This window comes from Scyliorhinus torazame, chromosome 11 (genome assembly GCF_047496885.1).
Source record: "Scyliorhinus torazame isolate Kashiwa2021f chromosome 11, sScyTor2.1, whole genome shotgun sequence".
Classification (NCBI taxonomy): domain Eukaryota; kingdom Metazoa; phylum Chordata; class Chondrichthyes; order Carcharhiniformes; family Scyliorhinidae; genus Scyliorhinus; species Scyliorhinus torazame.
The window spans coordinates 105568717-105583712 of NC_092717.1; the positions used below are offsets into that span (position 1 = coordinate 105568717).

The 14996-nt window shown below is 43.0% G+C and overlaps 1 protein-coding gene across 13 annotated transcripts in view; it reads left to right on the forward strand.

The window, feature by feature from the left end:
• The window catches only part of eya1 (EYA transcriptional coactivator and phosphatase 1), a 314469-nt gene that overhangs the window by 71808 nt on the left and 227665 nt on the right, over positions 1-14996 (forward strand). For 8 of the 13 annotated variants that reach the window (XM_072467575.1, XM_072467570.1, XM_072467574.1 and 5 more), the window contains 3 exons: positions 1544-1607; positions 1930-2075; positions 2262-2399. In XM_072467575.1, coding sequence (XP_072323676.1) covers positions 1544-1607; positions 1930-2075; positions 2262-2399 — 348 coding nt within the window. The remainder of the gene's footprint in view (positions 1-1543; positions 1608-1929; positions 2076-2261; positions 2400-14996) is intronic. The other 5 variants (XM_072467571.1, XM_072467577.1, XM_072467573.1 and 2 more) reach the window with 2 other exon arrangements.

The following is a 14996-nucleotide window of genomic DNA, read 5'->3' on the forward strand; positions in this document are numbered from 1 at the left end:
CTGTATAAAACCGGAGGGCCATGATCTGTGAGCTGGCTCCTGTAGTAGAGTAACTGCTCTGTCCTCATGACCTGTTGCATTAAACCTGTTTCCTTTGACTCAACCTGTTCAGCTTGTTGTGAACTCCTTTTTGGACCTCATAATAGGCACAGTTTAAAAATATGGGGTCGTCCATTTAAGACAGAAATGAGGAAGAATGTTGTCTCTATTCCTGCTCCAGGTTCTGATGTTTTTATGTTCACATCCCTGTTTCTCTCTTACTTGGCTATTTCCATTCATGCCCGCTTGAGTTGAGAGGATGGCCTCTAATATCTGTCTTGGAAAACATCACCTCACTCCAGCCCTTCAAATCCCACAGCAGGACCACCGGGGAAGAGTCAGTAAGACCAAAGGACAGCCTTTCCAGGTCTCATTTCCATTCCTGTAGTTGCTGAAGCCTTTTAATCAATATACTGTTCAGCCATTCAACACCTGCCTGGATTTCCTTCATGAAAGTCAGATGCAGGGCATCATTCTGTGATTGATCAGAAAACCTAGAAATGAGATGCTAATGTTGTGACTGAGTTAACGATCCATGGCAAAGCCTGCTTCAATTACAAATGGCTACCTGGCTTGTTACACCCCAGTCCAATGAGGTAGTGCATACAAATCCAATAGTAGCTGTCCAAACGGAAACTTTAGACCCAAGCTCTCATCCACATTAAAATGTGACGTCTATCCAATAGGGAACTTTTTCCACCTACTTCACTGGGGAGTAAGCTACAGAACAGAATGCCATCTGTTATACAACCTCTTTAATTTCTGTGACAATCAGGCAAGACCTGTAGCAGGTTGGTGAATAGCCCGTGCCCACCAGTTTACCACCCAAGTAGTGAAATGGGAAGCTACCCTCATGAAATGTAATGAGTGGAAAGCATAACCTGCAATTGCCCACAATGCCATGCAGATGCCGATTTCCCAATCAGCTCAGAATGACAGTTGTATAAATTAATGCATCTTGCTGTGTTAACTTCTGGAATGATGGAGTTGTAGTTGTCCTCACAGTACTTGAGCTGAGGAGATAAAAACAGAGTTAGCATAACTTTTTACTGAGTATATAATGGACAGCAGAGAATTGGATGCTCTTTTTGAATACTATTCAATCACAAAGGAAAATCAGGTTATCATCCATCTATTTAATTCCCTTGGTAAATTTGGAAGCTTTACATAGCATCCCAATGCCATGACTTTGTACTGGAATGTATAATAATGGAGCAGGTGAGAACAATATTAGAGCATGGCTCTACTGTCCCTCACTTTTCTCAGGAGAGTGGGGAAGAAAATTTTAAAGGGACAGAGGGTCTTTATGAATTACTTGTATTGACGAATTAGCAGAAAAGAATGAACAGTTGAGCTGGATTCAAAATTAATGTTACTGTACTGTAGTATTATTGAAACAAATTGGTGAGATTACGTGGAGTCACAAGTTCCTAAAGCTCTCAGAACTCTTTTAAAATGAAATTTATCTTGTAATCTATTTCTCCCTTTTTTAAATTCCACACAGCAATTGGTAGCAGCTTTAACCCAAGACAAACTCATCACTTCTCTCCACAGATTTATCCTTCCAAGTAAGATTTCTCATATTCTTTAAAAAGTAAGCAGCAAAAACAAATTTAAACTCATAATCAGCTTCTCAACTTGTATCATATTTTATGGCTTTTAACTTATGAGGAAAAATATATATTGACATGTCTTGAGCTAATAGTAATTACTGTCTGCAAATTATTTATTTACAAATTTAACTCTCTGCAGAATAATTTTAGTTGTTAGCTGTTTTATTTACTCAAATCTGAGGCTCAGAATTAGTTATTTATCAGTGGACTTATGTATTTATATAGTTTATAATTGTTTGCAAATTGCTGATCTTTGTCTGTCATTTGTAATTAACAGCGGGTCATATCCACACATTCTTCCTACACCACCTTCACAAACCATGGCATCATATGGGCAGTCACCATATGCCACAGGAATGCAGCAAGCGTCAATTTATGCAACTTATCCACAAACAAACCAGCATTATGGAATCCCATCCTATGGTAAGCAGATATATTGTTTCTTTAAATGAATTTTTTTCATCTTGTTTAAAATTACATTCAGTACAGTTACTGCACAAAATGAACTGATATAATTTGTTATAATTAGAAATGTTATCATCAAATATTAACTCTTTTTCTAATATAACTAAATAAGAACCTGCAGTCTGATATCACTAACTGATATAGGTGCATTATGGGCAGGCATCAAGACTGAAGGTGGATTGACTCAATCGCAGTCACCTGGCCAAACGGGATTTCTGAGTTATGGTTCAAGTTTTAGTACACCTCAACCAGGCCAAGCCCCTTACAGTTACCAAATGCAAGGTCTGTGCCACTCTTAATGTGATTTAAGCAATTTCATTGTGCAGTTTGTTTAACCAATGCATACTATTTAAGGATCAAGGCCTGGATTTTTACGGAGTCATGGGGTCTCCGGGACCTTTCAAAATTGTGGGCAGAAGCCAGGTCCAGAAGTCCTGCCCCCATTTCCGACACATCCTACTTTTACTCAGCAAGGGAAACTGGGGCGAGACGTGACTGCTACATTTGGGAATCCTGAACACTGCATGGCCGTTTGAACTCAGCACTGAGTTTTTTGCTACAACAAGGGCCTTATCCCACAACGTGGGAGTTATGAATCTTCAGAGAAGTCATAAATGCTCTTGAAAGGCGGATAATGTCTGTAGAACTGTCAAGCTGGCAAGTTACTTAAATAGCCAGCCCTTTTAAAAATTTAAAAAACTGCCTGGCTGTGTCTGTGAGAGTTGAGAAAAGGTCTGTTCCAGCAGTTTCAATAGCTTTTTGATTATATATCCCTAAGTGCTCTCATTACAGCATTATTAATGTGTGGATGTTTTCTACAACCCATCATTATCATTAGAAGGAGATGGGGGTTGTAAATTCACAGATTAATTGACGGCTGAAAAAGGTTATTAAAGGATTAACTGTTTTTGATGTGGGTTAAGAAAATAAGTCTGTCTGTTTTGATAATGTGATTAAGTACTTGAGGGGATTTATGTTTTAAATGTGTTTTCCTTAGTGGGAGTGTTTTTTATATAGTGAAATTTGTAATAGATTTTAGAACTTTATTTTATTTCATCCTAGCATGTCTCCTGAGGTCTGCCCCTGGTGGATACTGGATGAATTGTCATGGAGGGCATAAGGATAAAGGATGGTAGATTGCAGTTATAAATTGGCATAGAGGCTATAAGGGGCCATTGGGGTGCATAGGTTGGCATGGAGGGCATCTAGGAGAATTCAACTAAGTGAGGGTTCATGGTTTGAATTGTATGGGCAAGGTGAGTGGGTGAGGGGTGAAGAATGTAATTAGTGAGGGCTAGAGGGTCTAATGTTAAAGAAAACAACTGATACGAAGTACCAGAGAACTTTGGCAGGCCTTTTAAACAGCCTGCCATGGCACTCTGCCTGTGGCCACCTCCAAACTGCAGGTGGCGGGCCTGACTCCATCCCACACCCACGCACATAACCCCCCCATCCCCCCTCCCCCCCCCCCACATCCTCTCTTCCCCACCGCCCCCCCCACTCATGCTACCTGACTCAGGAGCAAAAACCCAAGCCCAAGCGTGGGATTTACCGACCCACGGCAGGGGAGGCGGCACGCCAGCAGGATCTATCTGTCCCACCATTGTCTGCAGAATTGCCTGGAAATCGTTTTGTGTTGGGTCAAGTAGAGCCTTCATGTGTACAACTGTAGGACTAAAAATTCAGGATAAGAATTATGGTTGCATCAATGAGTTAATTGAGCTGAATTGCCTGCTTTCTTTGGATTTACAAGACCACTAAATTAACCAGGTTTAAAGACACTGCAGCACCTAAATATATCTATTCTTCTTTCCTCGTGGCTAAGTTCTGAACAGATTTTGTCTATCCACAAGATGCTTCCTTTGCATCTGTTCCCTCAGAATAAACTGGAGCAACAAATAAAAATGAGATAACTACATATATTGTACAGTAGGTGCATGATGGCATTAGGCAGGTAAATGTGGGTACCGGCAAAGTTGCACTGCCAGGGTGCCAGGCTAGCAGTGCCAAGATGCCAGCCTGGTGCTGCCCAGGTGCCAGCATGAGTGCCAGGGTGCCAACCCGCCCAGAGTCCGACCACCTGGGAGTCTTCAGTGGCCTGGGAGAATCCCCAGGATTCGTTACACATAGTTACGTTTGTGTAGCCCAGTGCTAAATGGCACCACGGTGAGATCTCCCAGGAGCAGGCGTTAGTTCCCAGGCCTCAGGAGAATCGGACGGTGACATATTTAAATGAGCCTAATGGCTCACTTAAATATGTTAATCTGGATCTCGTGAGGAATTCTGAGCGTCGCAAATCTCGCGAGAGGCTCCTCGTGAGATTTAATGGCCTCGTTGCATCACCGAGTCGGGCGTGAGGAGGCCGCTTGATCGCGCCCAAAATCTCGTCTTCACATTGCATCGTGTTGTATGGCACTACCACCATGCTAAGTGGGATGGATTTCTCACAGATCTAACAACTCCCAAAACTAAGCATCCAGGAGGCACTGTGGGCCATCAGCAGCATCATGGCCCGGTTATATACCCCAATCTACCATTACCATCAAGCTGGAGATGAACTCTAGTTCAATGAACGGTGCAGAAGGGCATGTCAGGAGCAGCACCAGGCATATCCAAAAATGAGGTGTAAATCTGGTGAACCTTCAAATCAGGGCTACTTGCATGACAAGCAGTGTTAGCAGCATGCACTAGAAAGAGAAAAATGATCTAAGCTCTGAGGTCCTGTCACATCCAGGTGTGAATGGTGGAGAACAATTAAATAAATACCATGAGGAGGAGGCTGCACAGATAACCACATTCTCAATGATGGGAGAGCCCTGCACATCAGTGCAAAAGACAAGGCTGCAGCTTTGCAACCATCTTCAGCCAGAGGTGCCAAGTGTATGATCCATCTCGGCCTGCCCCCCACCCCCCCCCCAAGTACCCATCATCACAGATGTCCGTCATCAGGCAATCAAATCAAACTGCATGATATCAAGAAATGGCTGAAGATTCTGAATACTGCAAAGTCTATGGGCCCTGTTAACATTCCAGCCTTAGCACTGAAGGTTTGTGCTCCAGAACGGGCTGCAACCCTAGCCAAGCTGTTCCAATACAGCAATACAGCTGCAATACTGGTATCTACCCGGCAATGAGGAAAATTGCCCAGGTATGCCTGGCAACTAATAGCAGGACAAATCCAAACCAGCCAATTACTACAACCCCTCGCCCTCCCAATAAGTCTCTTCATATGGATGGGAATATTATTGTATGCGGAGAACCTGGAGTGCAATTCACTTCTGCAGTTGCACACACCCCAGAATTACTCTTAAAACTTTTCTCCTGGAGTTTTTGTCAGAGTTTTATTTTTGCATTGTGCCTTTGCCCCCTCAAAGTATTAATTGGATCTTTATAATTTGTTGCTCTCTTTTGATGTGAGATTACATTTTCCTCCCCAATCAGTCAGGATAATTTGCCAAAATCTAGCAACAGATGTTTGCGGATAGCATGGCCAGCAAGAAACCATGTCGTTAAAGAGATGGATGTTGAATAGATGTTTAGTAGCCAGGAGTAACAGCAGCTGTATAGACATTGGAGAAGAACCAGGCCAAAATTTGCCTATCCAACTACTTAATTTATGATACTTGCCATTTGCACATGTTTTAATTCAATAATCTTTATTGTCACAAGTAGGCTTACATTAACACTGCAATGAAGTTACTGTGAAAAGCCCCTAGTCGTTATGTTTGGGTACACAGAGGGAGAATTTAGAATGTCCAAATTACCTAAAAGCACATCTTTCGGGACTTGTGGGAGGAAACCGGAGCATCCGGAGGAAACCCACGCAGACACAGGGAAATTGTGCAGACTCCGCACAGACAGTGACCCAAGCCGGGAATTGAACCTGGGACCCTGGCGCTGTGAAGCAACAATGCTACCCACTGTGCTACCGTGCTGTTCCTATCTAGCTCCAGGTACGGAAAACAGTTGGTTGCACACAAACCTTTAGCCCGGTGATCTAGAGTGTGCTACTCTCTTTTAGAGGTGTTAAACTGCATTACTCAGAGACACAGCGGGAATTCTATGCCCTGCCCCCAGCCCCAGGAAAGCTGACTGGCCGGAAAGTTGAAGAGGGCAGGCTACATAAAATGTGCCTCTCAAGTGGTTGAACTGCACAAGGAATGGCCAGTGGTGCTAATGCTGCTCCAGTGGAAAACATTCAGAATCCAAGAACAATGAATTTATTCAGCTAGCTTCCCTAATCTGACCATTTTCTTACTTAGCAAGACTCGTTTATAAATCCATGTCCTTGAAAGCAATGTGTTTGCTCTTCTATATTTTTTTGATTCCAGGGGTGATTCCGCGGAAAATGCCAGTCTGCTTTTGGGTGCATTTAGCAGGGTGTTTATCAGCAGCTGCAGCACGAAGAATCACCCTGCTATTCAACGGCACTTTGCTATTTTTTTGGCCTTGGGGAATTTCTCCTGGCCAGGGCCGCACTTGGTGATTTCAGAAATGGCTGTTTGTAAATCTGGGTGCCATTTTGGTTGTGTCTCCCCCGGGCCCTGCCCCGGCAGTGCCAAACTGGCAGCCAAGCACCCTGGCACTGCCGGCCTGACAACCTGGCAGTGCCACTCGTGCACCCTGGCAGTGCCACTCTGGTGCCAGGGTACACCCTGCCCTATCCCTGACCATCCGGGGGTCTCCAATGGCTTACGAAACGCCTGCGAGGTGCAGTTATGCCTGGTCCATGTTTGTGTGAACCAGTACTAAATGGCACAGAATCACAGTGCAGAAGAGGCCCTTCAGCCCATCGAGTCTGCACCAACGCATGAAAGGCATCTGACCTGCCTACCTAATCCCATTTACCAGCCCTTGGCCCATAGCCTTGAATGTTATGACGTGCCAAGTGCTCACCCAGGTGTGTTTTAAAGGATGTGAGGCAGCCTGCCTCTACCACACTCTCAGACAGTGCATTCCACTGTCACCAACTGCTGAGGAAAAAGGTTTTCCTCAAATTCCCCCCAAAACCTCCTGCCCTTTACCTCGAACTTGTGTCCCCTCCTAACTGACCCTTCATCTGAGGGAAACAGCTGCTCCCTATCCACCCCGTCCATGCCCCTCATAATCTTGTACACCGTCGATCAGGTCGCCCCTCAGTCTTCTCTGCTCCAGTGAAAACAATCCAAGTCTATCCAACCTCTCTTAATAACCTAAATGTTCCGGGCGGGATTCTCCGTTGGCCAACGGCAAAATCGGGAAAGGCGATTGGGAGGAGAATTGGTTTTGATGCCAATATTCATGGTGGATTCACGCCAAATCACAATTCTCAGGTGCTTCGACAGCGGCATCAGTGCGTTCCTCTCCAGACGTATAGTGTACACCGTTTGCATATTATTAGTGGACCTGACCCGGTATTCTCGAGAGCCTCTGCGATTCTCCGGCTCCAGTGGGGACACCGTGGCTGATGAGGGAGAGAGAGCAGTTTGGACACACAGAGGTGCGACCGTGTGCTCCCGTTCCTGACTCTGGCCATGCTGGCTGGGGTGGGAGGCCTCTGCCAGAGCAGGGTTGGGGGGGGGGGGGGGGGGGGGGGGGGGGGCTGTGAGGTGATGGGGGGCGGGGCCAAAGGGCCAGGGTGACCCTCCATTGGACCGGAGCGGTGCCCAGGCATGGATGGGGGAGGGGGGGTGGATGGGGGTGGATGAGCCAAGTCCAGCCCCAAAATCTGCCTATTTTCCCCATCCCCACTGCGGCCAGCCCTGACCAGCCCACCCCTCACATCTTTCTGATAGAGCACCCAGGCAGTTTGTAACATTGTGCACAGGTGTGAAAACATATATACAGATTTGTGCCCTAGCTCCTATTGCTAAACTGTGCCCTGCACTCGTGCCAACTTAACTGATGTCCACATTTCTGGCCTTATGGGCCTGAATGCTGTGCCTAGGTGGATCCCCAGACAGTACATCAAGAGTGTAGATGGCCTGCTGTGATTCCCGCCCTGTGACATGGGTCACCAATGCAACTGGAGGCCTCCGATCCCCTTTGAGACCCCCACGAGTGCCGTTCCATCTGGAACCATTACCAAACGGCGCTTGCCTCGCTTACTGGGGCTCTCGCACGATTCACCTCTCGCGTCCAGGCTTTGCGACGGGGTCGCTGAATCGCACCCTGTGCCTCTGAAGTACTGCAGAATGGTTTTCTACATTGAAGATGTTGCATGAATGCAAATTGTTTTTATTGTGGTTATTAACTTTGGAATTTTAAAATTAGATTCAAACAAATTAATGAAAGGGGTTATTTCATTTATTCGTGTTTACTTTGTCGTTGCAACATTTGTTTAAACATTCAAGTTTTGATCACCATGACAGAAAATTAAATATATATCAGATAGTTTAGCACCAGTTGAATAAAATACAAATGTGCTTGGTGAATGAGAGACCTGATAGTGGACTGGGTGTTTCGTATGTTTATTCTTGCAGCCTTCTCCTATCAGTGACAAAACTGAATCAGTTAATGGAACCATTGAAATAAAATGTATGTTTCGCAAATATTTTGCCAGTCTACCTGCTTCAGATGGTGAGCTAATTCCTATGTGGTCATTTCTATTTTTACCAATAGAAAACTGACTCCTCTTTCGCTGTAAGATCATTTACAATGGCTTATCAGGCTACACTAAGCAACAGGTAGTTTTCAAAATAAAGTACTATCAATTGTATTCCTTACCTGGGAAGTGAAGTGTTAGAAAATCAGGAGGTAATGCCGAAAAGGAGGAAATATGTCTCGGAAGTATACCATCTAACTCAATAATCCATTGGAACTCTTGGGGAGCTTTTGTTTTAAAAAAAATCTCTTTTCTCCCCTCATCTCCGGAAGGTGCTGACCGTTGTTGAGGTGGAGTTCCATGGGCACCAGCAGACCATCAGTATCTCACCCACGTGGTCATTCTTCATGCATGAGCCAAGAGGGTGAGAGCCCGCAGGCTTTTATCATGGGACCATCACAGGTGAGCCTGATGTTCACATGAGCACTTTACAGCATGAGTCACTGGTCAGCGATCTGGAACCATGGCTGATTTCCCCTTCCCAGTCAAAGGTGTCAACACCAATTTGTAGTGCCCGAATTGATGCCCATGATGGCATTATCTAATTCAGCAGAGATTGCAAATCAAAACTGGAACTTTTATGGTTTGGCACTAAACATGGGATATCTGAAGGCCTGCAGAGTGCTTCACAGTCATAACCCTGATTCCTTATTGTAAATTATCCATCTCCCCTTAGTGTCCAAAAAGGTTTGGAAGGGTTATTGGGTTATGGGAATAGGGTGGAAGTGAGGGCTTAAGTGGGTCAGTGCAGACTCGATGGGCCGAATGGCCTCCTTCTGCACTGTATGTTCTATGTATGTATGTACCACTCAATTCTGCTCTGTTGTCTACCAAGGAATTTATCTTGCCCCAACAACACAAGGGTCTACACCTTAACGAATACATGATTACCCCTGGATATACCTATCCCTATGTCAACCAATTCCATTGCCAACTGTGCATTTAAGGAATTAACCTTCTCAACCGCAACTGTATTTGCTGGAAGTCTGTGGCACAAAAACATAATTTGAATTCTAACGTAAAAAGTGAAATACCCTTCTTCTAGTAACGACTGTAAACACAGATGTACAGGACACATCTAATTTTGTTGGCACAAAATCTTGAAACTTTGAAACAAAACATTTTAAAAAAAATGTTTTAAGCCATGGGTCACTCAAAAGTCACCTTTGGCTAATTAATTTGAACAAAACTATCTAATTCAGTGATTCTTAAACATTTGATTCTAGGCTTCATCAAAAATTCTCATATTTCTATAACTAAGGATGCTTCGGGTATCCAGAATGCCACAAGGTGTTTGTCTGTTTCCAGTCTATCAGTTTTCACTCTTTACTCCCACACTATTTCACTGTCTCACTCCTCCACTTTGTTTTGTCCCTCTTCCTTTACTTCATAGAACATAAAACATGGAGCTAGGTTAAATGCAAGGAGGATCTTTTATCGCAGTGAGGCAGTGACCTCTGTAATGTTAAGTAATGGGTTAAGAGACATTGCAATTAGTTGTCTCATTTATGTTAAGTATCCATTAATTGACACTGATATGTAAAGGGGCTTTAGGTGGCCTCTGTCAGGTGATGGATGGTTAGAGTTTTGTGCAAAGGTTGTTGGAATGAAATAAATGTGTATTTGTGAAAAAGGAACAGAACTTTAGAATCTTCATATCACAGGCAACTAAAATGTCTAACAATTGGTAGCAGAGGATGGGTGCTGTGTAAATGTGAAGGGTTGAAAGATACAACTTTTCCAGATCAAACCAAGGAGTGAGTGAGAAAAAAAAAAGGGATATATGGCTGAACCGAGGATAAAAATGGCTGGATATGACTATCCTCCCTTATTTTCTGAAAGGGAATCGTACGACCAATGGAGAAGTGCAGTAGTTATGTGGACTAAGGTAACTGCTTTGGGAAAGAGAAAACAAGGTATGGCATTGGCTCTTTCTCTACCATATGGCAGAAAAATCCGAAACAAAGTGCTTTCTGAGCTGGAATTGGAAGAGTTAGACTCAGAAGAAGGCCTGGAGACTTTATTACATTATATGGATAAGATTTATAAGAAAGATGACTTGTTAAGTGCGTGTAAAGCATGGTCGGATTTTGATAAGTTCTGGAAAATGGAGGATATCTCCATGGAAGACTATATAATGGAATTTGGCAAACTATATTAAGGCTGCAAAAACACAACCTGGAATTTCCACAGTCTGTGTTGGCTTTTAAATTACTTGACTGTGCTAGAGTGAGCAACATGGATAGGCTCCTGGTTTTGACAGGAGTTCAGTTTACTGATAAGGATACCTTATTCGAATAGATGACAGAAGCTTTACAAATGTTTCTGGGGAAATATTCGATTCCGATGGCTCTGATGACCCAAATAGGTCAGCCTGCAATAAGGCAGAACACTACTAACAGGATGGCGAAATCGTATGGCTACGAACAGGGCTCAAGACTATAGAAGGAGACCGAGACAAGGAAATTATGAAGACAGAAACCCAGTTAGAACCTACAATAGGAAGATGAACCCCAGAAATGCACTGGGCATGATAAATCGATGTTTTCGATGTGACTCTCAATACCATTATGCTTTCAACTGTCCAACTCGTTATGATAGAGTGTTTGAAGCGACGCATGACACGGAAGAGTCAGAAGAGGAAAAGGATAGTGACCAGAAAGAAGGCATTGTCCTATTGACAAGCAGTTTTACGCCGGTAATGAGGGTGTTGATTGCAGAATCCTTCAACTACTGTATTGGACAGTGGCTGCACCTCTACTGTGTGTGAAATTGACTGGTTAAAATGTTACCTGGATTCTTTGAATGCTGAAAATCGTAACAAGGTTAAGGAATTTGAAAGTTCCACAAGTTTCAGGTTTGGGGATGATAATACTCTGAAGTCGCTGAAAAGAGTGGTGATCCCTTGCAATATTGCCGGAGTGAATCATTTCATTAGCACGGATGTTGTATCAAGTGAGATACCTTTGCTTCTGAGCAGACCGTTGATGAAGAAAGCACACATGAAACTGGATATGGAACAGGATAAGGCAACAGTTTTTGGAAAGACGGTGGACTTACAATTTACATAGTCGGGACACTATTGTATTCCATTACTGACAAATAATATTTCAAGTAGAGTGGTTAAGGATGTGTTAATGGAAGTTGAAAATGGGACTTTAGCGGATAAAAAGCTTGTGGTATTAAAACTGCATAGACAATTTGCACATCCGTCTCCTTGGAGGCTGAAAAATGTATTAAAGGATGCAGGGGTAAGAGATGACGACTATACTAAACTGATAGAACAAGTTAGTGACCGCTGTGAAGTTTGTAGGAAGTACAGAAGGACACCAGCACGACCGATAGTAACCCTACCTTTGGTCAGGGATTTTAACGACATTGTGGCCATGGACCTTAAGATCTGGGATAAAGCAAATAATATATTTATTTTGTATTTTGTAGATTTAGCACCCAGATTTAGTCAATCAACGATTGTACGAAGTAAAGAAAGGAGAGTAATTCTGGATCAAATCATGGAAAAATGGATAGGGACAGGAATGGGTCCACCGGCAAAATTCCTTACGGACAAGGGGGAGAATTTGCTAATGATGAGTTTAGGGATATGTGTGAAAACATGAATATCAGAATTATGAACACGGCTGCAGAAAGCCCATTTAGTAATGGTGTCTGTGAAAGAAATCATGCTGTCATTCGTGACATGCTTCGGAAAATGTTGGCAGATCGACCAAATTGCAGGCTAAATTCAGCTTTAGCATGGGCAGTACATGCAAAGAATTCATTGCAGATGGTTGGGGGCTGTAGTCTTTATCAGTTAGTGTAGGGGACTACAATTAGCTCTGGTTTTGCTGAACATTTAAATGCATTACATAGCAGTAGAAAAGCTTTTTTGGAAGCAGAAGTCTCTGAAAGAATTCGCAGAGCTTTAAGACACAACGTACGGCCATCAGATGCCGTTTTTCAGTAAGGAGGCATGGTATACTATAAGAGAGACAAATCTAATGAATGGAAAGGCCCAGGGAAGATCCTAGGCATAGATGGCAAAGCAATTATTTTGCAACATGGTAATCAAACTGTTAGGGTACATTCATCAAGGATAATGGGTACAGATTACAAATTTTCAAATTTAGACAGAGCAGACAGACATGACGAGGAACCAGAGTCATCTGGTACACATGTGTTACAGAAATATGAGGACCAATTAAATGATATAGACAGGGTTTCTTTGGAGGAACACAACATTTCTGATGAATTAGAACAGGCCATTTTTCCAAAAGGGCAACTGCCAAAAAGTTGGTACAAAAGTGACATACTTGCCTGAAGGGTCTAGTCAATGGGAGGATGCAACTGTTATTAGTAGAACAGGGAAGGCCACTGGAAAAGTATAAACATTGGTTGAATGTACAGCATTCAGGAGAAGGAGTCAAGACAATGGATTGGGAAAACAAAGTTCAAAAATGGAAGGCACAGAAACGCAGTGCCAGTTCAGATAGTACATCGGATAGTGAACAGGTCCGCAGGAAAAGGTCAAGAACTATTGAAAGGACATCCCACAGCAGAAGGGAAAGATCAAGCAGTAGCAGTACAGAACGAGATACCAGGCGGGAGAGGGGACGTAGTTTGTCAAGATCTCGGAACATGAGTAAGACTACGAATACTAATAGGAGTAGAAGACCAGATGCACGTGAGATTTTGGTGGCTTCAAATAAATTAGGTGAAAAAGTTATTAAAGAAGCTAAACAGCAAGAATTGCATAGTTGGAGTGAATTTGGGGTATACGCGGAAGTACCGGATAGGGGACAAAGAGCTCTATCCCACAGATGGATTTGCACGGAAAAGGTTCTTCCGGGTGGAACTTATAAGGCGAGGCTTGTGGCAAGGGGATTTGAAGAAAACTTAGAAGATCAGGATTTAAGGGTAGATTCACCTACAGCAGGAAAGGTTATTTTAAAGATCTTCTTGGCTCTATTAGCCACAAAGGCATGGAAATGCAAATCTATAAATACAAAAGCTGCCTTTTTGCAGGGGCATCAGCTCCAGAGAGACATTTTTCTCCGTCCTCCTAAAGAAGCAGCTAACACAGAAGGGGTACTCTGGAAGTTGAACAAATGTGTATATGGATTAAATGATGCATCTAGAGTCTGGTATTTTTCGGTAAGGTCAGTTTTGTTAAAGTTAGGCTGTTGTCAGTTGAAAGCAGATCCTGCAATGTTTTACTGGCACTATAAAGGAAATCTTTCTGGCATTTTTATGATGCATGTCGCTGATTTTTTGTGGGGTGGGACTAGTGATTTTGAAGCTTTTGTAATCTCTGGTTTGAGGAAAGAATTCAGGGTTGGAAGTCAGGCTTCCGGTGCATTTAAATATATTGGACTGGAAATTGGACAGACTAAGTTAGGGGCAACTTTACGTCAGCAGTCTTATTTGGAAAGCATCACCCGAATAGCAATTAGTCGTGGCTGAGTTTCACAAAAAGACGCAATGGTTTCAAAGATAGAAAAAGAGCAACTGCGAAGTTTAATTGGGCAACTGAACTGGTTAGGTAGACAGACTAGACCGGATGTGAATTTTGATGTCTTAGAGTTGAGTACAAAAATGAATGATCCCAAAGTGGAAGACATAATAAGAGCAAATAAAGCGTTGGCCAAACTAAAAATGCAGGAGTGTGTTTTGAAGTTTCTGGTTTTAGATGACCGTCAGCACTTGAAACTCATAGTTTATAGTGATGCGTCCTACGTAAATTTATGTGATGGGGTTTCAAGCGCAGGAGGTTTTATCATTTTCCTTTTGGGGAACAATGGTAAATGTTGCCCGCTTGTGTGGGAAACAAAGAAAATAAGGAGAGTGGTAAAAAGCACTTTGGCTGCTGAGACATTAAGCCTTGTAGAGGCGGTGGATATGGCCTTTTATATAAGTATGATATTGACAGAAATTTTGGGATTAGGGGATTTGGGTAATATACCTATTGACTCACATTGACAATAAATCCCTGTGGGAAAATGTGCACTCTACAAAAAGTGTCAATGAAAAGAGGTTACGGATAGACATCGCAAGTTTGAAGCAGATGTTGGACAGAGGGGAAATAATAAAAATTAAATGGGTTGACAGGAGCTATCAACTGTCAGACTGTTTTACGAAAAGAGGGGCGAGTTCACAGAAACTTTTGGATATTGTTAATGAAGGGCGCTTGTTTCTGTGACTTTTTTCTCTTTCTCGTCCAAACAAAAAAAAGGGGGGTAATCATGTGTGTTTTTGAGTTTCTTGAAATTTTGTTTTCACCTAATTATTTTTTTTCTCCA